The sequence below is a fragment of the Ochotona curzoniae genome, unplaced genomic scaffold, assembly GCF_017591425.1.
Source record: "Ochotona curzoniae isolate NIBS_2020 unplaced genomic scaffold, NIBS_Ocur_1.0 scaffold_4506, whole genome shotgun sequence".
Classification (NCBI taxonomy): Eukaryota; Metazoa; Chordata; class Mammalia; order Lagomorpha; family Ochotonidae; genus Ochotona; species Ochotona curzoniae.
In genome coordinates, this window is record NW_024467119.1 from 42,892,356 (window position 1) to 42,920,231 (window position 27,876).

Consider the following 27,876-nt stretch of genomic DNA (forward strand, 5'->3'; position numbering starts at 1 on the left):
TTACCATTCATCCCGTGCCCCTAAAGTAACCGTATCCATTATGAATGCTTCTGTGGCAGGTAGCAAAACCCCTAGTGACACTGTTAGTTTACACAAGAAGTTCACAAGTAGGCGGACTCAGGGTTGGTGGTAATCAGGAAGCCACCCTCCTCGCAGAGGCCAGCAGTATCACACCTCTCCATCCCAGGTGGCTAATACAGCTCCAACCAGTACATTTCACATCCAACTTTTGTTAGCAGAAAGAACATGTATATAAACAAACAAGCTCTCTGCCAGGCAAATTTCTATTTCATTAGGAAAATAATCTTCCCCCAAAGTCCTAAATAGATATCTCCCTATCCCCCATTCCTCAGGAAAAAATTTAATGACTCGCCTATCTCCAAACCTGCTGTTGGCAAAATGAAATGAAACTTGCATAACTGATTCAGCAAATCATAATTCATCACCTGTTGACAAGAGAGAAGGAGAATGACTATAATCTAGGCAAACACCAGGAATTACCTCAATATTAACTGTATCTTAATGTCACCCAGAAATTTTCTCTGCATACTGAAGTAGATATATCATAAATATTATAGGTTGCACCATTTATATATTCTACTCTAATTATTTTATGCCAATGCATATGTTTCTTACATTTTAAATATCATCTTTTTTGTTTATTTATTTGAGAGAAAGAGAGCTCTTATTTACTCCTCATTGTCCAAATGCCTACAACAATCAAAGTTTTGCCAGACCAAAGGCAGAATCTGGAAACTCAACCCAAGCCTCCCATGTATGAAATGTTAACATGCGATTCTTTTACAAAGCAAGGTGTTTGGCTGCAAGTAGACAACTGGTTAGCATAACTGTTTGAAAATGTGTGGAGAGGTACAAGCAGCTAGCTAGCATAACAGCTAGGTTAATGCACCTAGAAAGTTCTTTGGTGAACAGGATATTAAGAGTAGCCAATACAGCTGAAGCAACTGCAGGGAAGAATATAACCCCATAGGACGCAGCCAATGAGGAACTGGGGGAGGGATCTGCATGCTAGGAAATAAATCGCTTGCTGTAAACCACCATGTATGTTTTGGCCAAGCAGGCACCTGATTTTGCATGACTTTCCCACAAGACAGCCTTGCAAGATCATTAGTACATGCCCATCTTTGCTGCACTTCCTGTCTGAATCCATCCTTTGTGTTGACTGATGACTTGTCTCCCAATCACATGAGCCATTATCACTCCATTCCGGGGTCCACGTCATCAAGAAGCTGGAATTAGGAGCTAGAGCCTGGGGATGCAGGCATACTAACAAAAACCATATGCCTACCCCATATTTTTTAGAGAAATGGGATATTCTGGCATAATGCTTTGCATGTAACTAGCACATAGCGTTTTTGCAATACTAGTTCCTATTTCTTGATTAGTGTAGTCTTTTAAAAATGACTGAAGATCATTTTTAAGTAGATGCTAAGTTTTACATGACCAGTGCTTTAAACAATGATACAATCATGTTTATCTTGAGCTATTGGATATTCCTTGAAGATATTATTCACAGTTTTTTTAAAAATGGTATAAGAATTACTGTGGTCTGCAGTGAATTCTGTTCAAACATAGTAGAATAATTTTGTGACCCACAGCTAGGTGACTAAATGTTTACTCTGATGAATATCTAGCCACAAATATTTCCTAACACATTAGTATGCAGGCAGAGGGAAGAGGGCTCAGCATTACACATTTTTGGTGTATTTGCACAAAATATCATGTTAGCAAGTAAAATTTAAATTATTGACAGATTTCTGGAGGAAAAAGGAGGTTCAAAAACTGTTTGCCTAATTTGTCCTGCACAGAGATGAAAGTTGTTCATAAGATCCTTAAGCCGACAGCAATACCCCAAGTAAAAACAAAGCACCTTCTTTCTGGTACTTGGCATGGTTGGATGACAGCCATTGGAAGAAAAGGGACTTGAAGGAGTTGGAGCAGTGAGATTCTGATCAAAGGTCTAAGGTAGATGCATTCAGATTGCTCTTGGGATACATGTTCCATACATGACCCCCTTTCCAGATTTTCACTTTTCCATCAAAATTACCTTTCATAAAGTCCTTTGTCATTGTAATAGTTGCCATGTAAAAGCTACTCAGTGGGCACTGAGCAGTAGCCTAGTGGTAAAATCTCTTGCCTTGCATGCACTGGTTCGTATCCCACTTGTCCACTTCCCATCCAGCTCCCTGCTTGTGGCCTCGGAAAGCAGTCGAGGATGGCCCACGGTCTTGGGACCCTGCACTCACATGGTAGAGATCTTGGGGGAGCTCCTGGCTTCAGATCAGCTCAGCTCTGGCCATTCAGCCACTTGTGGAATGAACCAGCAGATAGAAGATCTTTGCTTCCCCTTCTTTCTGTAAATCTAACTTTCCAAGAAAAATAAGTAAATGTTTAAAAAAATTAGCTATTAAGGAATAGACGTTCAAAAATCAGTCACTAGAGGACAAATGATACAATCTCTTTTTAAAAAGTTATCAATTTGCTTGAAAATTAAAGCTCCAAATGTGGGAGGGGAGAGTGAAATCTTTGATCCAGTGTTTCCTTCAAAATGATTACAATAGCCAGGACAGGGCCAGTCCAAAGCCAGAAGCCAGGAACTCCAGCCTCATCTCCCACGTGAGGATCCTTTGCTGGAGAGACATTCCTTTTCCAAATTTGATTATTATCTCATTTGAGTATGTGAAGTAAATGGATATAAAAATTAAAGTATCTCTTACTCTAGATAACTAAATCACAAAAATAAAATTATAGATCAATTAAAAATATTACTTCTTAACATGTAAGGAAAGGTACCGCAGTGCTTCCCACATATGATGTGTTCTGCATTGATGTTTTCTCATCCATAGCACCACTTGTTGTCCTCCCTTAAAAACAGATAAGCAGATGCCTGCCTGAAGATTCCACTCAGGAAAGATGGTAAATGAACACCTAAAGTGCAAGGCCACAGGCATACTGTTATTTTAACTGGCTGCCTCCCTGACCCTCTGCCTTAAAATAGACGCAATACTGAAACTTAGTCTTATTGTTCTATGCTTTTTACATAGTCAGCTGAGTATCAATTACTCTGGGACCTTCCTTCAACAGCAGTCTCCAAATGGAGATTGGTGTAAGAGCTAGAGATGTAATCCCTGCTTAGTATACTCATCCTGCACAAGTGCCTAATTTGGGTCCTGGCTATTCCATTTCTGATCCAGCTCCCTGCTAATACACCCAAGAAGGCAGCAGAAAATGGCACAAGTGCTTTGGCCCCTGTCAGCCAAAGGGAGAACTGGATGGAGTTCTGGATTCCTCACTTTGGCCTGGCTCAGCTCTGTTTGTTGGGCATTTGGGGAGTAAACTGTAGCTGGTTGATCTCTCTGTGTCCCTTTCTCACTAAGCCTCTGCCTTCCAAATAAAAGAAAATATAAAATAAAATACCTTTTGTGTAATCCAGAAATGTGAAACAATATTCCTTTTGCCACGCCTTCAGTAATACTCAAGAGTACAATAATTTGTTACTTACAATTATGCTGCAATATCTGTGCATTTAGTTTAGCTACAATAATTCAAACCTATTGAGGGTTTACTGTAGATGGTTCTATAGCCATATATTACTACCTCTTTTCTCCTTCCTTACAGGAGAAAATAGGATGCTATAAGATTACCGAGAGTGTAAGTTTGTAATAATGAACTGAGAGCTTTCCTACCACTCCAGCATGCTCACAAATATACACATGAGTTCAAAACTTAGCTTTAAATTGGATTATATGGCAACTAATTCAGACATACATATTTTTTTCTACCTTAGCACCAGTGTTGACAATCCATGGTCTGGGAAGCCACTAGGCCACAGGGTGTAGCATATGGAGGGAGCATGGCTTTGGAATGAGAAGTTGAGTTCGCAACCAGAATCTGCCACTTAGCAGCTATGTGACATTGAGTGAATGACTTTACCGGCTCCAGGTCTCAGGATTCTCACTAGAAAATCATGGATGATACTGACTTCCCAGGGTAATTGTTTCCTTGGAAAAGTAACTAAAAAATTCTGCTTTGTTACTCAGCTCCATTCCCTTGCTACAAATACAAGTCAAGGAATGAAAATGTGCCAAGTATCAATCCCCAATCAGACATCTCTCAAAAAGAATGTAGTCTTTCACTAGAAGCTGGATTTAACGTAAGGTATCTTCAAATATTAGAACAATATACACATCATCTAGTTTTCTATAGCTTTTAGCTGAAAAATGACAGCCAGTAAGCTATATTTAAAAATTTGAATGATGGGACCAGAAACAATTATGTGAAATAAGTCAGCGCCCAGAAGACAAATAATTGTATGTTTTCTCTGATATGCAGCAGTTAATATAGAATACAAAAATATTATAGTTAATGAAATCTTATGATTTCTCCTAAATAAAAAGAACAATTTAACATTTAAAATGTCAATATTTTCTAATATTAGGATGATCAAATTATAGAACCAAGAATATAAACAGAGGGAAATTGTCTCCTAAAAACTACATGAATCCAAAAAAAAAAAAAAAAAACCTAGAAAAGAAAAATAATTCTACCCAGAAGTGTTACATAGAGTTTTGGAATTGAAATGCATCAGGGAGACTGGATGATAATTGTAAGAACTAATGGGATGCATGGTTAATTTATTCAAGTATAAATATTCTAAAAGGTTCATGTAATTTGAAAGTCACAGTTAAGAGTATTACAAAAATATCCTCCATCAAATTTCATATGTCCTCTAATGTGAAAAATGGCTCCTCAATTATGGTTCTCTGAATAGCTTTCACCCCCTCCTTTTTCAAAGTATTTACTAATTTTTTGGTATTTACCAAAGTAATATATTTTAAAATTACAATTAAAATTTAAAAATGAAATAAATCTTTAAAAGAGAGAGAAAGCAAATCTCTGCCTCTTCTCTGTGAATCTCGGGAGTTACAAATATAAATGAATAAATGAATAAGTAAATAAACTCTTAACAATTATTTTTTAAATGAGAAACTGGAACTTTGGCTTAGCAGGAAAAGCTTCCGCCTGCAGCATTAGCATCTCACACGGGGACTGACTGCTCTGCCTCCGATCCAGCTCCCTGCCAGTGTGCCTGGGAAAGCAGTGGAGAATGGGCCAAATCCTGGGGCCCTTGCACCCACATGGGACACCTGAAATAAGCTCCTGGTCTGAAACAGCCCAACTGCAGACACTGAAGCCATGTGGGAAGTGAAGGGAAGATCTCTCTTGTCTCCCCGTTCCCTCTCTCTTTGTCTCTCCTCCTCTCTCTCTGAATCTGCCTTTCAAACAAAAAGAAATGAATCTTTAAAAATTGAAATGAAAACATGCAAACATAAGACTAATATCATTAGCATGACTGAAATTAGATTTCAAAAGAAAAAAACTCTATTGCATATGCTCCAAACCGAATAAAAAAGCAAAAAAAATACACAAAAATTCTTTTCAATTTTATCTGAAAATTTTTAAGTTTAGGTTTAAAAACTTTCAAAAATATAGCTATATATTTGAAGTGATTTTTTTAATCATTTAGAGTGAAAAGCCATTTTTTTGTTTAAAAAAATCATTTTGTCTAAAGCTTAATGTATACATTTTTGTATTTGAGATTTTTTTTCTATATTTTTTAAATTGGCTCAATTATTATCAAAATCTCAGAATGTTATTTTGCCATTTAACTATTATGCTGCCAGCGATAAATTCTGATCCTGGAAGGATGACCCTAGCAAGTGAACATTAGCATACTGACCATATCCCTTGCTGCTCGTGTTGCTTGTCCCCCAGTCTGAGCAGGCTAGAATTTGGCTCTGTGATGCTGTTCGAAGCATCTCCTGGCAACAGCAGCTGCTCTCTGATCTTCATCCTGGCCTTGCCTGGGGTAGATTTACCCCAACCCTGTTAAGTAAAGATGTCAAAGAAAAAAAAATGTGAAATATAAACAATTCTTGACTGATTTCTCTGAAATTTACCAGTGTCTCAGTCAAGCTTTAGTATAATAAAGAGGCAGTTTGCTTTAAAAAGCATATGTTGATAACTGCTTACTCCCTTGCATGAACTGACTATTCTCTACTGAATATCACATCCTGTGGATTTTAGATGCGTAAGTTCATAGGGGTTTATTCTTAAAATCTTGGGCTGATATTCAAATGTGTCACTAAAAATTTTATTCCAATTTTAGAATGTACCTCATTGGTGGACAGAAATGTCTGAGCTTAAGCCTCATTTGGGCAGCAGTTTATATATGAGTGTATATTTGATACTCCTTTTTTCTTTAGTAGATTTTCCAAAAATCTGTCTCAATACAGAAATTTATGCTTGGTAGTTATTTAGAATTTTGTGAGATCTCCAGGACTATGATCTGGGTCCAGATCATAGTGATCGGGACACGGTTTCAATGTCCTTTCCATCTCTTTCCCTTAAGAACTCCTCTCCATAGCCAGCGCTGTGGTCTAGTAGATAAAGCTGCCACCTGCAGTCCAGCATTCCATATGTGTGCCAGTTCAAGTCCAGCTGCTCCACTTCCAGTGTAGCTCCTTGCTAATGTGCCTGGGAAAGCAGTGGAAAGTGGTGCGTGTACTTGTTCTCCTGCCACCCATGTGGGTAACCTGGAAGAAGCTCTTAACTTCAACTTCAGCATGGATCACTGTGGCCATTTTGGGGGTTAACCAATGAATAGAGAATCTCTCTCTGATTCTTCCTCTCTCTGTAACTCTGCCTTTCAAATAAGATAATCAATCTTTAAAACAAAACAAAACTCCTCTTCATTCCTCAAGCACACCACTGGTACACAGCCATCCCACCCATGTTTGTGCCAAATAAACCAATCCTTTCTGATTATAAAATGGTGGACACCTGATTCATGATCCAGGCCAATCTGGCCATTTTTTTTTCTTGAGATTACTGAAAGACTACAGTAATCTAGTCGCACTAGATCAGGTCACATACAACCAGGGACAAGGGATGCTCTTGATGACCAAGCACAGAGGCAGCACACAGAGAGGAGCTAGATAAGGCAAGGAGAAAAGAAATATGTAAGTGGGAATTTGTGCAGCCCCACAGAAAAACTGCTTTGATGTTGAAAATTCTTTGATTTCCAAGATGTATTTCCTACAGGCCTGGCTATTACCCTCTCTTGAATCCCTGGAGGAGCTGCACCATCACAAATGGTGCAGCCAGAATGAGTTTCTTTCTTGCAACCAAATGAGCTCTGAGCCAAGTGAAGCCATTGTCTATTAAAAATTCTACTTGCCTCCATCCACAGAAAGGCAGGCTTTGGTAATGACATCTTTGAAATACCTTCTTGCAAGATTTGTATTCATTCTTCTGAGACTATCGACATTTACATTTGATGTTAATTAAAATATCGAATCAGATATATACCACCTTAGAGAAAGTCAGGCCATCATCTTTTGTAATTTATCCTTTGTGGAGAATGAGCTGTGGAATTGATGACTCACTTTACATTTGCCCTCCTGATTTCAGTGGGAAGATGCTTCTCTCTCAATGGCTTCTGCTGGCATATGTTAATCCTGTCTCAAAAAGTCCTCAAAACTAGTTCAGCCTGTCTGCAAAGGGAACATCAGCATGTGAAAAAACACTGATTCTTTGGGAAAGACAGCGTTTGTGAAGCCTCAACTAATTGGAGACACAGCAAAGGACTATTTCTATCTATTTGTCATCATTTACCCTTAGATCTGAGGGATACAAGTAAAGTGAATTTGAGAAGATAAAAAAAAGGGGGGGGAGGTCGTGGAGTGTTTCCAAAATAGAGGAAAGTGAAAAACAAATGATAAAAATAATTGTGGTGAGATGAGTTTGGAATTCATTTTCTCCTTGTGGGGAAAATGCATCCGACCACTTGCATTCTCTACTTTCATATGTGGACATTCATCGTTTGACATCTCTAAAAAAAACCTCTTCGACCTCGTGAGTTAACCTCTCCATGCCTCAGTGTTTAAACATGTAAAATGGGATAACACTAGGACCTGTGCCAGCAGAGAGCAGCGGGAAGCTCCCAGTGCAATCACAGTAAGTGCAGCTCTTGTTCTTATTCTTGAGCAATCATGTCCATATGGTGCAAGCCTAGAGAGCATGAAGGATAAGGCAGCTTGTGTCACAATTCTTCTGAGGAATTTACCATATCAACCAGACTACTTAAAAACGAAGGGAGATGGAGCAAGGGCCCTAAGCCAGATAGCAGTGTGAAATGCAGCTTTACTTCTTACTAGCCACACGACCTTAGGCAAGTTACTTACCTTCTCCATGCCTTGCTTTACTAATCTAAAAACAGAGCTAATGATAGGGTGTACCTCAGGCACTCAAAGTTAATTATATATACAGAGCACAGCAGGCTCTAAACAGCAGATGAAGATCTATTGTCATTAAGTTAAAAAAAGAGTTCTGAAAAGGAGGAATGTTACCCTAATTTCTCCGTTACTGAAAAATAGGCTGAAACCCAAAATGAAGCAAAGCCAAGTTCATCTGTCCATGGTCTGCACAGGTCCCCATGCAAAGCTGTCCTCTTCAATGGCCAGCTCAGGTAGGAAGTAGGACCAACCAACAGATCTTGTTACATCGTTTTTCTCTTGCCTGCTTTGAAGATTCTGCCCTGGGTTTTAGCAGCATTGTCTAGATATGCTTCTCTGTAGTACATTCTTCTTCAGATCCACAGTGTTCCTTAAATCTATGACTTAGTATCTTTCAACGGTTTTGGAAAATTCTCAGTCATGCTCTCTTCGTTCCTTTATTTTGCTCATTTTCCATTGCTTATCTCTCTCTCTGTCCAGGATTATAACTACATAAACATGAGACTAGTTAGCTGTCTCATATGCTTTTTACACTCTTCTGGTTTTCATCCTTTTGCCTTCCTGTAACTCAGTTGAGATTATTTCCTGCTGACATATCTGATTCCTTTTCAACTGTGTCTAATCTGTTATTAAGCACCGTGATTAAATTCTTAATGATATTGTGTTTTCAATGCTAGAATTTTCTTTTTGCTTTTCCATTTTGCTTTCATTTCTTTTCTGTGCCTAAATTCTCGACATGCTTCTAAATTCCTTGAGTAGATTAACCAAAATTTATAAAAATTGTTTTGGGCCCGGCACGATAGTACAGTGGTTAAGGTCCTTGCCTTGAACGCACCAGGATCCCATATGGGTGTCAGTTCTAATCCCGGTGGCCCTACTTCCCATCCAGCTCTCTGCCTGTGGCCTGGGAAAGCTGTCAAAGACGGCCCAAAGCCTTGGGACCCTGCACCGCGTGGGAGACCCAGAAGATCTGCTGGCTTCAAATTGGCTCAGCTCCAGACGTTGTGGCTGCTTCAGGAGTGAATAAGCTGACAGAAGCTCTTCCTCCCTGTCTCTCCTCCTCTCTGTATATCTGCCTTTCCAATGAAAATAAATGAATCTTTTAAAAAATTGTTTTGAGTAACTCCAATATCTATCTCCTTGTAATTCAGGTCTATTTCTATTGTCTTATGTATTTTTCACCATCCCATCTTGTACTCCTGATTATTCTTAATTGTGTGCCAAACATTCTGAAATATCTGGGGTACATGGCTGATGTTATCTCTGGCCAGAGAGGGTTTGTTTTGCCTCTGGCAAGCAGCTGGGCTAAGGCATTAACATTAATTGATGCAGGTTACCAAGCAAGTATGGTCCTACTCTTACTCCCTTCAGGATTCCAGGTAGACGCCCAGGGAATCTCCCAAAACCCCATCCTTCTTGTTAAGCTCTGCAGTCTAACTTTTATTATTTCTTTTTTTTCTCTGAAACTCTGTTCATCCGTGCCTGTCTCTCGGTGAGTTGGTGGTTGGCAGGAGCACACAAGCAGTGCCATGCCAGGTTCCTTTCCTTGGCTTCATCTTCCCAATGGGATCCCCACCATCCTAGTTCCTCAAGACCCAGAGAACTTTCCCAGCTGTTCTCAAAGGGTGGGCTGCTTGTGTTACTCAGTACATCACTGTGAGCAGCAGAGCTGTTGCCTATGTTTCCATATCTGATGAGCCTCTTCTTCAGAATTCAAACAGCATGCAAAGTTCTATGAAAACAAGTAGAACAGTTTCAAACAGCCTGCCAAACAAATGATCCTGGGGAATGTGGGTTGTAAAGGTATGAAGAGGTCAACGGGAAAATGCAGGAATATCCCTGGAGAAATCCAAATTTTTACCACAGGTGACAGAGAACCTGGAAGATGTCACTGAACGCTTGGGTGGCCTTTATTCCTGACCTTTTAGCTTCTGACCCTTTCTAGGGTCGCTTTTGAGGAGCGAAATAGATTTATCACTGAAGAAAAAGGCCACAGCATAGTGACAATCTGTTTTGCTGTTGTGCTCAGAAAGCAAAACCAAATTATAGGGACTATAGAATGAAACGAGCTTCAGTTACAGCCTTAGATATAGGGTAGGATTTAGATGTAATCCAGTACAGTGCTCTTAAGAGCGATGCAATAGATACCTGGTAAACTTCTGGGGAAAAAGTCTCTTGTGGACTGTAAATACATTTGATCTGATCGCACCAAGAGCAGAAATGAACTGAAGGCCGACGGAAACCCTGCACCTTGCAGACAGCATTTGGCACTGCTCCTAGAAACTGAACTTGGATAGCAAATTCAGCCAGGTCTTTCTCTTCTTTCTTTTGAATTGGTATGTGCCACTTTCACCTTTATTTCATTAAATATAAGAAATTGTTTTTGTCTCTTATTCAGGTGGATCCTACCCTCTGGAGGAGCTTCATAAGGGTTACACCTATAATAATGAAAGGAGAAGCAGCAGAGAGGACGTATGAATTCAGAAATGACCCAGTGTTCCTCTCTACCCCACATGCTGTGGAAAGCAGAAGAGGTTTGGATGCCCCATTGCTTTCTATTCAGATAGGTCAGAAAAGAAACTGGAATGGGATAATAAATGCAGTAGGATGCCTCCAGTGTTAGACTTATTCCTTCTTCCCCTATCATTTACTAAATATCTTCTGTATATCTGGTACAGTAATCATTTCACTATATACTTACTCCTTACATTTTCACTGTAACTCTGGGAAACTCATGTTAGTATTTCTAAGTAACAGAAGAGAAAATTGAGGTCTAGACAGTTTAAGTGATTAGACAAAGTTTAACCAGTAATTTATGAGCAGGACTACATCTGAAATCTGACCATAAGTGCCATCCTGCATTAAGTTTTTCTTAAGTAAATTTCTTCAGAATTACACTATACTTCCAGGTATGCAATTAGAAAAATGAGATGATACTTGTGACACGATTTGACTTCTTTGATGAAATCATTTTCACGTTAAACATAATTGATATGCATATCTAATAGAATAGAAGACACTATGGTTAAAACATTACTCATATAACCCAACTTCAATTTTAGTATGTATCACTCTTCAGATTATTTGCACTAGAAAATAAGATTTTATTCATTCGATAGACCAATTCAATAGCTTAAGCTGTGCCTAGAAAAGTGTTTTGCTTTCACCACCTGTAACAGAACAAGTAAAAGCAATCTGAACTGCTTCAGATCGCCTTTAAGGAATTATGCCACAAAGAGTTATGACATCTTGGAACTGTATTCTGCATCTTCACTTGGTAAATGAAATCCATTCCATTGGAGACAAATTTTACTATTTAGAGGGCAAAAGAAAGTATTGTGGTTAGAACAGGATTTGGCTTTCTAAATATATGCATATGTTTAAATCCCAAAGTGTTAACAGTTAACAGATTAATGTTAATGATTGATGGATTAAAGGTAGACGTTTCATCTAAATATGGTATCTGGAAGGTAAGGATTATCATCCCAAAGTCATTCTCATAAGCAAGTTGGCTATGGAAGGAGAGTGTGTTTCCTGATTGTCTCTCCTTCCTGGCTCAAATGTGTCTCACCTGTGGCACATGTCCCATCATCCACTATCCTTGTCATATATCAGATTAATGGGCTGCCCAACCTTGGAGTGGCACCCTTCAGGACTGCAAGACAAGAGAAATGATCTTCCTTCCTAAGGAAGTTCTCCACAGGAAAGGCAAAATAAATTTCACTAATACAGAAGTTGTACACAGAAAAGATGATCCAATTAAAAGTTTAAATTTTCCAATAAAGAGAAATCAACAGCCATTTGAACAGTCTACCCAAACAACTCCAAAGCTGAAGAAGAACTAACCAGCATAGTATCCTTCAAAATAACAGCAGAAAATGAAATACCTGGGAATAATCCTAATAAAAGATGTGAAAGATCTCTATGAGGAAAACCACAAAACATTAAGAAAAAAAAAAGAAGACTTCAAAAAGTGGAGAAACATATCATGTTCCTGGATGGGCAGAGCCAATATCGTCAACATGTCCATATTACCAAAAGCAATATATACATTCAACACGATTCCAATCAAAATACCAAGAACATCCTTCACAGAACTAGAAAAAATGATACAAAGGTTTATTTGGAAACACAAAAAACCGTGAATAGCCGGACCATCCTGAAGAAGAAGAACCAAGCAGGAGGGATCACAATCCCGGACCTTTGGACATATTATAGGCAGTAGTTATAAATACAGCCTGGCGCTAGCACAGAAACAAAAAAGGAAGACCAGTGGAGTAGAATAGAAACATCAGAAGGGAACCCACACATGCACAGCCATCTAATCTTTGAGAAGAAAACAGAAAAAAATGTTCAAGCTCCCTGGTAATAAGGGAAATTCAAATAAAAACGACATTGAGGTTCCATTTAACTTCAGTAAAAATGGCCCGCAGAAAACAATCAACACCACCTGCGGACGAGGTTGCAGGGAAAAAGGAACCCTACTCCACTGCTGGTGGGGTTGCAGACTGGTGCAACCACTATGCAAGTCAGTATAGAGAATATGTAAGAAACTGGAAATCCACCTACCATATGACCCAGCAATACTACTTCTAGAAATATATTCAAAAGACTTGTTACATGAGAAAGCAATGTGCACCACTATGGTCACTGCAGCACAATCAATACAAAAAACATGTAAGCAAGCTAAATGCCCATTAACGGAAGATTGGATAAAGTAACTGTGGTTCATCTACACTATGGAATACTACTCAGCTCTTAAAAGAATGAAATGCAATTATTTGTGGCTAAATGGGCCAAACTGGAGACCATTATGCTAAGGGAAATGAGTAATCCCAAAAGGTCAGATATCATGTTTGCTCTAATATAATATGATGTCAAATCTGAAGATTTTGCCTGTGAATTCTACCTTCTCCCAGTTATTTGTACCATTCAAAATAAGACCTTGCAGTGTAACCCGTTAATCATCCATAAGAGACTGATTGCTTGTAATCACCTGAGATTGTTAATCCCCCTTTTATCACTGTTATTGCTACTGCCCATAAGTCAAAAGGATCTAGTCCTCATTGTACCTTCAGTAGTGCCTTGGGACACACTAGCATTTATTCCTATGTGAAAAAGCTAGGCACTCTTTTTCAGCACCCTAGTGGCACACTGATACCTTTGTTATATGTTCGTTAACTTCATGTGGATGAAGGTTCACTATTTTTTTCCCTCCCCATGGTGGGCTGTACTAAAGGGGATGCATTATGGAAATGGTGCAGAAATGAATATGTTCATAGGTGGAAACAGAGAGGTAAGTCCTCATGCAGGCACTACAAGGATGAACTCACAATGAAATGAGTGATCATCTCCAGATAATCTCCAATGTTTCTGGGAGATGCCTCAGTGGCAGCATGATGGACTTGTGAAAATTCATGAAAGACACCCATTGTAAGCCTGGAGGACAGAGGGGAAGGGACGGATCTTGGGGAACCGGTAGGTAAACCCCAGTGCCTATTAAATTGTACCACAAAGCAATTTTTTTTTAAAGTTTGAAGATTTTCTGAAGGACTCTATGTTAAAAGCAGCGGGAGCAGGGGGGTGGGGTGTTGGTGGTGAGGCCTGGATGGCAACATACTGAAAAAAAAAAAAGCAACAGAAAATAGATAACCAAATTCTAACTTTGAGACATACATTTTAATACTTGTGAGAGTTTCTTCATTGCATTTATTTTAATGAGCTCTTTTCTAAAATGCACTGATTCAAAAAGCAGAGAGAGTGAAGGGGAGGAAGTTGGGGAAAAGAGCTTCTGTTTACTGATTCACTCCCACAATAGCCACAGCGAGGGCCAGAAGTCTGGAACTCCCTCCAGGTCTCCAATGTGAGTAGTAGGAAACCAGTTACTTAGGGTCAGTCTTAGACGGCAGTGGAATCAGAAACTGGGGTTACTCTGCCATGCAATGCAAACATCTTTGGTTCTGGGCCAAACACTTGTCCCTAACAAGGACTTTGGTGAGCGATGCATTTTTGCCTAAAGAACTGGTCTTCTATGGTTGAGAACTGATCCTTGTTTCACAGACCAAAAGAACAGGCTGAACAATTATTATGAAAGGTAAAAAGCCTAAGTACTTTCCCTATGCAGCAGTTGGATGTAAGGATATTTTAGGCCACTTTGAGTCAGTACAATTACTTTGAGAAAAATCTCCATTGAGACTTAGGGATTCACATCACAGCATGTAAGAGCTGGTTGAGGCCCAGGAAAATGTTCATGCAATTGTTTGAAGCTGCCTGCCTTTGGTCAGAAAAAGGTGAGAGAGAAGAAGCACTTAATTCTTGGCAGTAAGATTTCCAATTGAGGAAGCGATCAGTGTTTGTTCAGTACTTACTATGCCATTTGCTGAGTTAGGTACTTTATGCAATATCATTGGGTAAGTCATATGTTAAGAATTCCTGAATAAACGTATTCATTCGCTATTTTATGAGACTCACTGACTAAATGAATGTTGGAGAAAAATTTTTAGAGTTCTCAATGTTCAGCCTTGTTTCTAGTGGTAATTGAAGACCAAGTTCACTGGCTTCTTGAGTCCATGGCAGAGACAAGTTATGTAGTCGATCAAAAATTATGTTCCTCCTTGGGACACTGGAAAAATGTTTTGTACATGTTCCATCAGAAAGCCATGTCACTAGGCAGTGGCAGTGATATGTGGCATATCCCAGGGTATTGGATCATTCTCCCTTGTCCCCATGATTACATGAAATCTCCAGGAAGGGAGGACCACAGAAGGAAGGGGACCAGATGCCTGACAGTCACTTTCAGAATTTGGAAGAGTTGTCCAAAATGTATTAAATTCTGCTTACATGTAAGGAAATTTTATGCTGTTCAGGCAAATATATTGGTGGTGGTGCAGCTAGTGCCATCTTCTCTCAGGCTAGGCATGCAAATGGAAACGTCTGCTCCATTAGCCACTTTTTGCTGGTGGGGGGGCGGGGCGCGGCCTGGTCCAGCTGCTTTAGCAGCCAGCTCCATCTTTGCTCAGGTGCCCAGAGCACCTATCAGTGCCGGGGTTCACCCGCTGGCTGCCCAGGATGAGCTCTGGGGACTTGGGGGTGAGGAATTACTGCCTAAGGGACATCCATGGATAAGCCCACCATACATGTGGGTGAAGATTGAATCCTGAGGGACTCCCAAAAACAGGGCCACTGTACTTGCAGGTAAGCAAGAGGACTGAGACTTGGTGGCTGAATAACTGGACTCAGAACCCAACCATGGAGAGAATGAAGTTTACATGGTCTGACCGTGGAGTGCATGTGTCAGAGCTGGGCCTCCTCAGTGGCTCAGATGGAGCAGTGGACAACATATCCAGATGCACACATGGAGGATATGGGGGTACGTTAGAACCTGCAGAGGATACCCGGTACAATAACAGAGGACAGAGGACAGAACAAGTTGATCAACTACTACAGGTTAAGTGTTGACAGTGAATATCGGGGCAAATGGAGAGTTTAAGGTGGACTGTAACAACCAGTTGATTCTGGAGAGATTTCAACGTGCTTGGAGTGGTGACACAGGCAGTAATTCAGAGCTGTTGAATTATCAAAACCTCTTGAACAGGACCCTTGGAGCTCACCCAGATCAGGGACCCTGGGATGGCATTGGGTGGCTGTCCTCCACCCCAGGATATAGAGGTGGTTGGGAGGCTGGATGTGGCTTCTCCCCTTATCTACCTCCTTGCACTAGTTGCAGGAAGGAAAAAAAGAGAGAGAGAATGTGGAAATGGTGGTATCACCCACTTTCTTGTAGCCCTTGACCCTTTGCACCCTAATCAACTATGTAAAAATCATCAAAAATAAAAATAATTAAATATGTAAGAAAAAGATATTGGTGGTGGTATAATATAGAAGATAGTTACTGTTATCATTTCTGGTTTTGTAATGTTAAAAATTTACTGTCAACATAGAAGAATCTTGTCATTTTTATAAATAATACATGAATCAAGATTAAGATTTGTATCAGCTTATAGACACAAGTTTTTAAAATGCTGGAGGTTGACAGATTAAAAATATAACTCCATTTTACAACTCTTAAAACTGATTTCTTATGTGTTGGTCAGTCATTCTTGGCCTTTTTCTATTCTTCCAGTGACAGTAAAATAGAATCACAGGCCTATTAGTTAAAGTCTTGCATTATCTTTTACAGAATCATTTGAAAATGGATAAAAAACATTCACAGTACTAGTTGTGCCTGAAGCTATTAGTGTCTTGTTTGTGCTATATTAGATCAAAAGATCAGTGTCTTCAATTTGTACTGATAAAGCCAGTCTAAAGTCTTAATTTTTAAATTGATAATTTCATTATACCTTTAACATCTTAATAGGCATACATTAACATATATTTAATTATCAACTTTTATAATTAAGTGATTTACTTAGTATCCTTTTTCTAATAATTCCTATTTATATATATGTATGTATATTTTTAAATTTCATTTTGTGACACAGTTTCATAGGCTCTGGGATTTCCTCAACCCCTCCCCTTGCCCTCCTCCCATGGTGGATTCCTCTACCTTGTTGTACTATTATACTTCAAATCCAGTCATGATTCCTTCATTGCAAGCATGTACCATGCATAGAGTCCAGCATCTTATTGTCCAGATCAATTCAACAGTTTCTTGGGGACACCATCTCTGGTCTGAAAGCAGAGCCAGCAGAATATCGTCCTGTTTTTATTTTTCATAATGCAGTTCCATAAGCTCAGGGCTTTCCCCTTCCACCCTCCTCATTTTCCTATATTGTTACAATAGTATAGTCCTTCAACAACAGTCACAAACCCATCATTCTGCTATTTAAGTGTATCCTGATATTGTAGGTACAGACAACAAAGTATAACATTCTATTGCCAAGATAGATTTAATAGTTTCATGGAAGTCTGTCTTTTATTTGGGAATAGAGATGCATCCTGCAATGTATCCTCACATCTCAATATGATACTCTCCATTATTCAGTTCCTCTAGATGAATATATGTATATGCATGTTTACTTATATATCTACTGATCTTGTATTTTGCAGACAGATTGCCTTATATCAGAGAGGACATATGTCATTTGTCCTTTTGGGACTTGCTTATTTCACTGAAAATAATGGTCTCTAGTTGGGACTATTTGGTTGCAAATGGTAGAAACTGTGGCATATCTACTCTATGGAATACAACTCAGCCAATAAATTTTATTTTATTTTATATATTTCAAAGGCAAAGCCATAGAGAAAGAGAAGGACAGATGGAAAAACACACAGTTGGAGACAGAGAGAAAGAGGTATTTCACCGGCCCACTACTTCCTACAATGGCCAGGGCTGGATCAGAACAGAACCAGAAGCTACAAATGCTCTCTGGGTCTTGCACATGGGTGGCAATAGGCCCAAGCACTTGAACCATCATCTTCTTCCCAAGGTGTGCATTAGCAAGAAGCTGGATAAGCTTTGTAGATGTCACATCCATTGACTTAACCCACTGTGCCACAATGCTCGTTCCTCCGATAGACTTTAATTGATTATTTGATAGAGCTGCATAATCATATCATCATTAAATAATGGGAAACTGCCTGTTTCAGATCATGATATTTTTCTTGTCTAATTGCAGCACATAATGTTTCAAGAATATTGCAAAATAAAAAGTGGTAAGGGCATTCTTATCTCATTCCTGACATTAATAAAAACTCTCCTAATAGTCATTACAGAATATTCTGGGTTTTAGTTTGAGATAGATCTGGTTAAGACAGATCTCTGCTCTATGGACAAGTCTTTAAAAAAGCAGTACTCATAGTGCTTCTCCCAGGTGCTGCAGCACTATCCAGGGCTCAGCACAGGTGTAAGGAAACATCAAGACTCACAAATCCCTCTTGGCCACATGGACACCTATGTATCAGATGACTACAGACAGGGACTGTGGTGGCCAACTCTGCTGTGCACCTGTTGTGAAACTTCTCACACAGCAACACAATGCAAGAGCAGAGTATAAACCACTTTCAACACGTGTGAAACTAGCATCATTGTGACAATGCCACTAGCATGGAGTCCAGTGTCTCCTTCCATTGCTAAGCTCCAGGAGAGTCACCGTACCCAGGAGGGCCAACGCTATGGTTCGCTCTATCAGAGTATATTTGATTCCCCCTGTCGAAATGCAGCTTACCAGTCAGGGAACCATTTTTAACAGCAACGTAGCCACATAATTCACATACCACCTTATCAAGTCGCTGGGGGAAAGCAGCTAGAAATTACCACGAGGTCAAAATTTCACAAAGGAGGGGTAAGGAGTTCGTTAACCCTTTACCCACATAGTGTTTTCATTAATTTGATTGTAATGAATTCTTTCAATACAGTCCCAGATTATACTTTCTAATTTTATGTAGGACTTTTACTTTAATATTTGTATCTGAGATGAGCTGTGTATATTTTTCTAAAATACATTTTCCTCCAAGATTTAGATAGACATGAAGGACTTCTTTGCAATAATTTATAAATATTCATTTAAAAAATATTTTTAGAAAAGCTTAAATAGTGCTACAGTTATCTATAATTTGAGGGCTACAAGGCAGTTCCATAACAACTTACTATGTTACCTCAAGCTCGTTGACTAGTGTAACACTTTTCTGTTTCCCTTGAGATAAATATTTGAGATAAATATTTGATAAATATTTGAAACTCACTTTCTTCTGTGTTAATATTATGTCTATTCCTTTTATTTTTATATTTGGTTATGTGTCCAATCATGTTCTAATATTACACAAGCTAGTGTTTTAAATATTTAAAAAAGTTTTTCCCTCAAGAGTCAACTCATTTTTAAAAATGACTTCTTTTTATTGGAAAGGCAGAATTACAGAGAGAAGGAGAGACAGTAGAGAAAGATCTTCTGTCTACAAGTGGCTGCAATGGCCAGAGCTGAGCTGATCCGAAGCCAGGAGCCAGGAGCTTCTTCTGGTCTCCTACCTGAGTTCAGGGTTCCAGGGCTTTGGCTCATTATCTACAGCTTTCCCAGGCCACAAGCAGGGAGTGGGATGGGAAGTGGAGCCATTGGGATCTCAGCTCATGCAAGGTGAGGATTTAGTGTCCATTTCGTCATCCCTTTCTCTTTCAGTACAGCAGGAACTTGCTGTCAACCTCCAACAGCACACAAAACGACTCTTCCCAAAATGATCTCCTTGTGAAATCTGGTGAGCATTTCTCAGTCCTGAGCTTGCCTAACCTCTTAGTAGCACTTGGCACAGCTGGCTAGTCTCAGATCCTTACAGAAATCATTTCTACTCTTGGCTTCTAATACAAAGCACTGTAGTTTTTTTTTTTAAACCCATTTCCATGCATTTTCTATATCCTTCTTCTTATGCTCATATCTGGGTTTCCACCCTGCTCAAGTTTAAATTTTGGAGAATTACAGGGCTCAGTCCTTAGTTGTAACTATTTGACTTACAGGTATTTCCTATCTATCTGTGGTGGAGACTATTAGCTGCTTCGCATGTTCTGCTTTCCTTTCCGCTGGTAAAGGAAAGGTAGACCATGTAGCTAGGTGTACTTCCCAGCCTCCCTTGCAATTGGCTGTGCCCACCTGATGGATTAGTTCTTTCCTGTGAAGGTGAGTGGCAGCAATAGATGCTCTTTTCTGGCCCTATGATACAGGGGTACCTCCCCCATGCTCTTCTTCCCATTGGCTATGATGGTGACTGTTAGAGCGACTGCATAGGTAGAAGCCATTGTCAGCCTGGGATCTGAATGACTGCATCAAACAGAGCTGCTGGTTAGGCTGATGCATTCACCGCTGACTGATACACAATGAAGAAATAAACTCCTTTCTTATAAAAGCTGTTTTCTGGGCCTGGCGCAGTGGCCTAGCAGTTGAGGTCCTCGCCTTGAACGTGCCAGGATCCCATATGGGCACTGGTTCTGATCCCAGCGGCTCTGCTTCCCATCCAGCTCCCTGCTTGTGGCCTGGGAAAGCAGTAGAGGATGGCCCAAAGCCTTGGGATCCTGCACCCATGTGAGAGACCTAGAGAAAGTTCCTGGCTCCTGGCTTCGGATCAGCACAGCTCTGGCCATTGCGGTCATTTGGGGAGTGAATCAACAGACGGAGGATCTTCCTGTCTATCTTTTCTATCTGTATATCCGCTTCTCCAATTAAAATAAATTTTTAAAAAATAAAAAATAATAAAAGCTGTTTTTTTTTTGATCCCTTGTTATAGCATCTTAAGCTTGTGCCTTTGAAAAAAACACAACTGGTGCCAGAGGGAGGGATGATATTTTAACAACAGCTTGCATTTTCTTTCCTACCTTCTTCCCCCCTCACTCTTCCCCATCTCCACTCTCCTTCCTAATCTTCCTCCATCCCTCCCTTCTTTTCTTCTCCGTTGGGAAAGAGACGGGGAGAGCTCCCACAGTTGTGGTCGGGCATGGGTTGAGTCAGAGCCAGTACACCAATGTGGAACACAGGCATTGTAATCACTAGGCTAAATGCCTACCGCAAAACATACATTTTCTTAACACTCACATAAACATGTAGAGAAATTCTCAGCAAGGGCAGAAGAACCAGTTTAACTTTGACTCTGCCTGGGATGAGAAGCTACTGCCTGGATGTGATCATACTGTGGTTTACAGGAAACAACTACAGGCAGCTACTGTGCACAGGTGGAAAGCTGGTGATACGCGCACTAGTTCATAAAGCCCTTGCCTGCAGGAACTTGGAAGGTACAACACCTACCCAGAGCGAGAGAATACGGTTGGAAGAAATGAGAATGTTAGTACATTTCCCTGTTGCTTTGGGTAAAGCATTGTAAGAGAGGTGAGCTCAGGCAAGCATCAGCAGCTCTGCAAGCAAAATGAAATAAGGAAGGCCTTGCAGGGTCAAAAAAAAGACAGTTGCATGTCTGCCTCAAGCATTAATACAAATCAAGGGAACCCAGCCTTGTGGTAAGGATTACAGCAAGGGCACTATTATTGCAGCTAGCCTTGAGGTGGCCTCTGTTAAGAGTAAGGTATGGACACAAGGAAGCACAGAAATAAAGCAAGCTTAACATCTAGGACTAGAAAAGCCTGTGCCTGTGGTTATCTGCACAGAGAACTGACTGGAAGCAATTAGATCAGAAGCCCATTAAGGTTTTAAGGAAATCCAGTTGCCACAGAAACCATCAGTCTGGCCTGAAAATGTCTTTCTCTGGAGGATCCTTAAAGCAACACACAGGGCTTCGAATTCCTTCTAGGAGAAAAGGGGTGGTGAGTCGTGAATGAAGCACAGCCTTGATGGAGGATAAACGCTCTGACCATCACTTGTGAAGTAGCTCACATGGGAGAGCTCACGTGGACAAGATGGTTCCTCTAGGAGGATCTTCCCCAGGGCCAGAACAAAAAGTAGTCGTCAGTGTTGCTCAGCTGGGACTCACAGTTGCCATAACAAGCAACTTCTCTAAACAGTTTGTAAGAGTAATATTGTGCCTGTCCCACCACTGTGTATGGGATGTAGGGAGCAATGGTTGGTTTAATCAGTTTCATGACACTTGAATCATTTCAGAACTTGATAGAAAAAGCCCACCCTGCTCTGTGCTCCACCTGGACACCTCTCCAACCTCCACCCTCCCAGGACCCTTTCCCTCACATCACCCAGAATCTACTCAAATGTTATCTTCCCAGAGGTAAGACACTCCATCTATCCCTCTCCTCCCTCCCCATCTTCTATCTCTGTCACCTCCCTTTATCTTCTCTTTCTACTTTTCCTTTGTCCCAGGACTCACTGTCCTGCTTCTCTGAGTAGAATGCAAACTCTCTCCGGGAAGGGCTTTTTCTCATTCCAGGCTAAAATCTCAGCATCTAGAAATGGTCAATCCACTCTAGACTCTTGATTAATATTTACTGAGAAACAAAAGCTATGAACTTGTTCCTGGCGTCTGATTTTACGTTATCTTTGTTCTGTTTTGTCATTTATGTGTATCACGTTGCAAGCAGTGATGGATAATTGTGCATTAGAAAATGAAGATTACCACTCATTACCTAGGTATTATTTCCTAGGAAGAAACAACCAACAGCCTGTCCCAGCAAAAAATATGGCTATTACTTAAAGCAAGTTGTTCTGATCTATCCTTATTGCTACATATATATTTTTTAAGACTGAAAGTGAAATGCCACTTCCATAGCAACTCCACTTTTTTCACTGGTGGTCTTAGCTGCAATGTTATAACCAATGAGACCCTAGAAGTTCTTTAGAGTCTCCTCATTTCATGATTCAACAAAGGTAATTACAATTAGCCACTGCCTAAACAGGGAGAGTCCAATTCAATCTATTCCAGTCTGCTTAATATTTACTCAGTTTAAGGTTTGTGCTATGCACAAAGGCTAGAATGACAAGACAGACTTTGTCCTTGTCCTCCTGGTTAGATGAGCACTCCAAGGAACCCACTGTGGTGGAGAGGCAATTACGACGGAATGCTTCAGGAGCTGCTCTTGGGGGTGCACAATGTGATGCCTGCACTTATCACAGTGGTCTCAGCCAAGCCAAGATCAGGAATGCTTCCCTGGGTAAAAGTCAGCTATGACAAGACCCGGAGGGTAAGTGGAGCGTGTCCACCGGAGAAGGAAGACAAGTGCAAGTTTTTCTAGGCCAAAGAAAATATATACCAGGAGGAAAGAGGCACGTGGGTGGATCACTATTGCCCTTGCTCCAGATATTTGTCCCAGTTTTGCCCCCCTCCAGTTTTTCAGCTAGTAGGTAACTCCCTGTCCACCTGGTCACCTGTTGCTCCGGTGGGGGTTATTTGCAGATTCAATTCAGGGATCAATACAGAAAGAAAACAACTGAGGAGTAAGCGCTGAAGCCTGGAGCAGAGCCTACACGACGCTTACAAACATTTGACTTTCTGCAGGAAAAATATTTTGATTCCTACATTTTTAGACTTCATTAGAAGGAACTGAAATGGATGACACCAAGCTGTTTGCCTAAAATAATGTCCGAAGCCTAAATTGGCATGGATGTTTCCTGAGATCAAAATAGAAACTTGTTCTGCTAACAGAAAACAACTTGGAAATCAGAGTCATTTAAGTTGGAACCCGTTCTTTTCCCTTAAGAAAATTCCTGTTTTTACACACACTGAGAGATCAGGATAGTGAGGTCACCCCACCACAGAAGTTTCCATGAAAGATTTGAAGTTGCAGAAATCTCAAAAAGAAAATTAAGACAAAGGGAAAAAAAGTCTGCAATAGGGCATATTCGTTCCACAAGTACTTAGAAGCACCTATTGTGTGCCAGGCACTGGTCTAGGCACTAAACAAAGAAGCCTGCCCTTGTGGAGTTTCACAAAAGTACGGTAAAATAGAAACTAAGAGGTACAGCAAGAAAACAAAGTAGTAAAAAGGTCAGAGGGTTTTAGAATGCAGCAAGTTGCAATCTTAATTACGATGGTCATGGTTGTTCTAATCTGGAAGATAACTGAGGTGACTCAAAGAGTGGGGCCACGCAGGGGTCTGGGTCCCAGCAGAGCTGACAGTGGCCCCAAGGTGGGGTCAGATATGATATTTGCAAGAGTGGCAAGCAGGCCTGGAAGTAGGAGAGATGAAATGAGATGCATCACTGTGGAGGGGGAAGTGCGGGGCGGGGGGCGGAGCTGGCATTTCGGTGGGGCTGCAAAAGTGGGGTGCCTGGATTGCACGTAGGTTTTTAGCACCATCATAGGGTAATTTTCCATCTTCTTTCTCGCAGAGTCTGCTAGTACAGTACTTTCTACTCTATCCACAACAGGGCAGAGGAGACTTCCAAGGTTCTTAAAAGGATTTCAATGAGATCAGGCACCCTGACTCCTAGGCGGTCACAGCCCACCCTCGGCGCAGGGCGCTTCCCCTAGGAGGGCGCCATGCAGCCGTCCCTAGCGCTGAGTGGAGCTGGCTGACTGTGCAACCGTCTGCACGTTTCTTGTTTGCAACTCCACTAGACTTTTCTTTCCATTGGTTACAAAACAAACCCAACTCCCTGCTTATGCCAATCCTGCGGGGAGAAACAAACGCGCCGAGTTTGCCTTTGCTAATCTGTCCAAGTCCTGCCGTGGTTTTACCACTTCGCAGACCCTGCTCAGCTCCAGCCCCACAAACTCCTCCAGTCCTGGGCGTCTCCAGCTGAGGGGGAGAGCCGGGCGCTAGCCACCACCTGTTCGGGCGGGGCGGAGCCGGCCGAAGGCGCACCTTTTGCCACGGGCCCCTCGGCTTCCTCGCTCGCTCTTTCCTGTTGAACACCCAGCTGCTGCTTTCCCTTTCCCAGGTCAAAAGCTTGGAACTTTTCCTCAGCCCAAGGCTCACCCCCCCCCCCCACTTGGCTGGTCTCCGCTGAGCGCCCGCCCCGCTGGGGCCCCCGGGAGGAGCCGGCTGCCCGTGGAGGCGCTCGCCCGGGCCTGGAGGGCGGCGGGGCGGGCACACGCGCCCCCCAGCCGGGCCCGGCGCCCCTCCCCGCGGGCGGCGCAGCTCTGCCCCCCACCTACCCCGGCAGCGCCTCCCCTCGCGCGGAGGGTGGCGGAGGGGACTCCCGGCGGCGCGCCGCAGACCTTGCTCGGGCTGCGGGCTGCAGAGCCTCTCGCTCCCGGAGTGGCTGCGTTAGCCGCGGCGGGCCGCAGAGGGCTCATCCCGGGACCCGCCGCCCCTCCGCCGAGCCGAGGAGGCGGGCGCGGCTCTCCGCCGCGCGCAGCACCCAACCTGTCCCCGCTCGCTCGCAGCCGCGCTCTCGCCCGGGGGCTCGCCGGCCAGCATGGACTTCCCGCTGGCGCTGGTGCTGCTGTCCACGCTCGCCCTGCAGGCGGCCGCCGACTTCGACGGGAGGTGAGTAAGGTCTCGGGGGGCGCCCTCTCCTCCTTCCCGCTCTCCTTTCATCCCCGCCCCGCTTCTCCTGAGTCGCTCTCCACGCAGGGTTACGGGGTCCCAGAGGCGTTGCCCCGCCGGGAGCGCGCGACCTCCGGCAACGCGCGCGGGGAACTCTGTCCCGAGGGCGCAGAGGCCATTCGTGGGGGGACACTCCCTGGCCACGACCCCCCGACTCTTGATGTAGACCTCTCTTCCGTGGGGTAACTTAAGCGACGGGGCGGGGAGTGGGAGCTGTCAGGGCTCCTCACAGAGAGGGAGGAAGCGAGCAAACGGCTGGGGCTAACCAGGAGAGACCTTCTCTCCTACCGCCTGGGTCTCCTGGCTGGAGGCCTCAAAATAAAGACGAGTGGCGCCGTGTGTGTGTGTGTGTGTGTGGGGTGTGTGTGTGTGTGTGCCGGTAAAGAAGCTAGAGAGAAATCGCCCGCCCTGCTGCGGCGTGCTCTGACAGGTCCCGACAGCCCCGGGCCGCGTCGCCGCCACCGCCACTCCGGTGGCCCTGGCGCAGCCATCCGCTCCCGGCTCCGGACTGCCCGCTCCCGCCGCTGGGTCGGCTCCGGGGCGCCGCGTGTGTGAGTGACTGACTGAGCGCGAAGGTGGGTCTGGAGGCGGGCCCGACGCCTGCCCGCGCGCGGCTGCCGCCCAGAGTCTCCCGGCCCGGCGCGCCACGAGCTGCGGCCAGGAGCGGCTACTCCGCACGGGCCACCCCGCCGCCCGGACGCCGCCGTCAGCGTCCCGCCTCTCCGCAGCCAGCCCTTCACGTGCTATCTTGGAACGAATCAATGCCACGACTGATTGCTTGCCTTCTACCTGGAGGGGACCGGCCCAGACCCGGCGGAGCGCAGAGGGGGCAGCGCCCCCCCCACTTGTTTACCACCTGGACCCAGGAAATGGGGAGTTGGGGGTGATTTTGTTCTTTGGGCCTGGGTAGGTAAAGGAAATGCGAATTGAGTACAGTTTTAGAAAACTCGGGCCGCCGCCCCAGGCTACACCTCCTCTTTAAAGCCATTCTTTGCCCACATCTGGGCATATTGTGCATTTCTTGCACGCGCAGTCAGAACAAACACAGCAAGCGTTTGGCGTGCGCTTTTCATGTAGCTTTAAGCAGATGTCTGGAGCCGCCAATGACAACACGGATCTTTGGGGGAGGGGGTGGAGTGGGGAAATCATTGAGGGGCGAATCAAAGCCAGGAAACAGCTTACCCAGTGTGGGAGAGTGGAATCTAGGGTCTCCGTACCTTGAAATTCCACACTTCCGGTGTGCTGCATTGGTGCAGGCAAGTTTGTGACACACACAGCACCCCTTTGGAGATGTCAGCTACACTTTGAGCTCTCTTGGGCTTTATTTAGGTTTCTATTTTTCTAGCACATTTTTTTTTTTTCCTGGGAGGCTTTGTCTGCCAAAGTTACATTTCTAAAAGAGCTTCATTTCATTGTGTTTTGAGGACCCTCCTCCTGCCCCTTTCCCAATCCAACCTGTACATGAGGCTGACTGTTTTTTCTTTCTGCTCTGACAGCTCTTGTGCTATTTAATACCTTTCAGTGCGTGATGAATTGCACACACTGCCCCTCCTCCAACCCCTCCCCGAATTCCCCAGTAACAGGTGTGGGTCTTTGAGGACTCAGGAGGGTTTTTTTCAGGCTCCGGAACCCATTCTGTGAGTGACACCCTTGTGAATTCTTGGCTGTAGCTGCTACCGTTTCTCATTAGGACAGAATGGTCCCCTCTCCTCCTGTCCCTACCGCTGTGTGATGAGGGTGTATCTGTGTAACTATGTGAAATCAGAAATTAGATCCCAGCGCAGTTGTTTCTGTGAAGGAGTTTGAGCCTTCCGTTGGGCAGGCACAACACAGGCATTTGTGGAACATTGCTGGGCGCGATCTGAAAGTGCTGCTTAAAAACAGCAAAGAGGATATTATTTTTCCTCTCCAGAGTACCTGTATTTACATCAAATCTCTTTGTTCGGTAGGTGGCCGCGGCAGCTAGTGTCCTCCATCGGCCTGTGCCGCTATGGCGGCAGGATTGACTGCTGCTGGGGCTGGGCTCGCCAGTCCTGGGGACACTGTCAACGTGAGTATCAGACCTGGGGCCCTCACGTCTCTGAATCACGGCTTCTCACAACACACCAGAGTGTACCGCACAGGGTGTGCAATCCCTGACTTCCCGTGTGGCACGATAGTGCCAGCCTTGTCATTCCCAGAGAGCCACCAGGAATGTTGGTGGGTTCTCATTAGGCCTATTCCCTTGTTTAGCTGCAGGCTGAGATGGGAGTTAGATAGTAGGTCTAGACTGTATTTACACAAAATAAACTCTAAGCCTGAGAATACTTGGAAAATCTACACCATGGGTGTTGTGTAAAGTGGCCCATGTGTAAATCTTTTTCTTAAAGTGAAATAGAATTGACATTGTTCTAAATAGATCACCCAGTATAACCAAAGCAAAATCATTGCAAAGAGAGTCATTTGCACGTTCTGTAAGTGATCAACCATGTGTAATGAGAGCCCTGTCAGAAGACTGAGTTTTGTATTGTTCATGATCACAAATGGATTTTTGGACATGAACATTCAGAACCTCATCACAGAAACTTGAGATATTTAAGATATTTGTTTCCTACATTTTCATGGCTTATAATATTTTAGCACAGTCTTTTTGCTAAAAGAAAAAAAATAAATAAAAAGAAAATAAAGACTTAAAAAAAAACCCTCCAG

The 27,876-nt window shown here is 42.8% G+C and overlaps 1 protein-coding gene across 6 annotated transcripts in view; it reads left to right on the forward strand.

Annotated features, from left to right (window-relative positions):
• Positions 1-24,973: 24,973 nt before the first annotated feature.
• NPNT (nephronectin) overlaps positions 24,974-27,876 on the forward strand; it is a 71,065-nt gene continuing 68,162 nt past the window's right edge. For 5 of the 6 annotated variants that reach the window (XM_040966754.1, XM_040966756.1, XM_040966755.1 and 2 more), the window contains exons 1-2: positions 25,058-25,128; positions 27,138-27,238. In XM_040966754.1, coding sequence (XP_040822688.1) covers positions 25,058-25,128; positions 27,138-27,238 — 172 coding nt within the window. Of the gene's footprint in view, positions 25,129-27,137; positions 27,239-27,876 lie in introns of all 6 variants that reach the window. The other variant, XM_040966758.1, reaches the window with a different exon arrangement.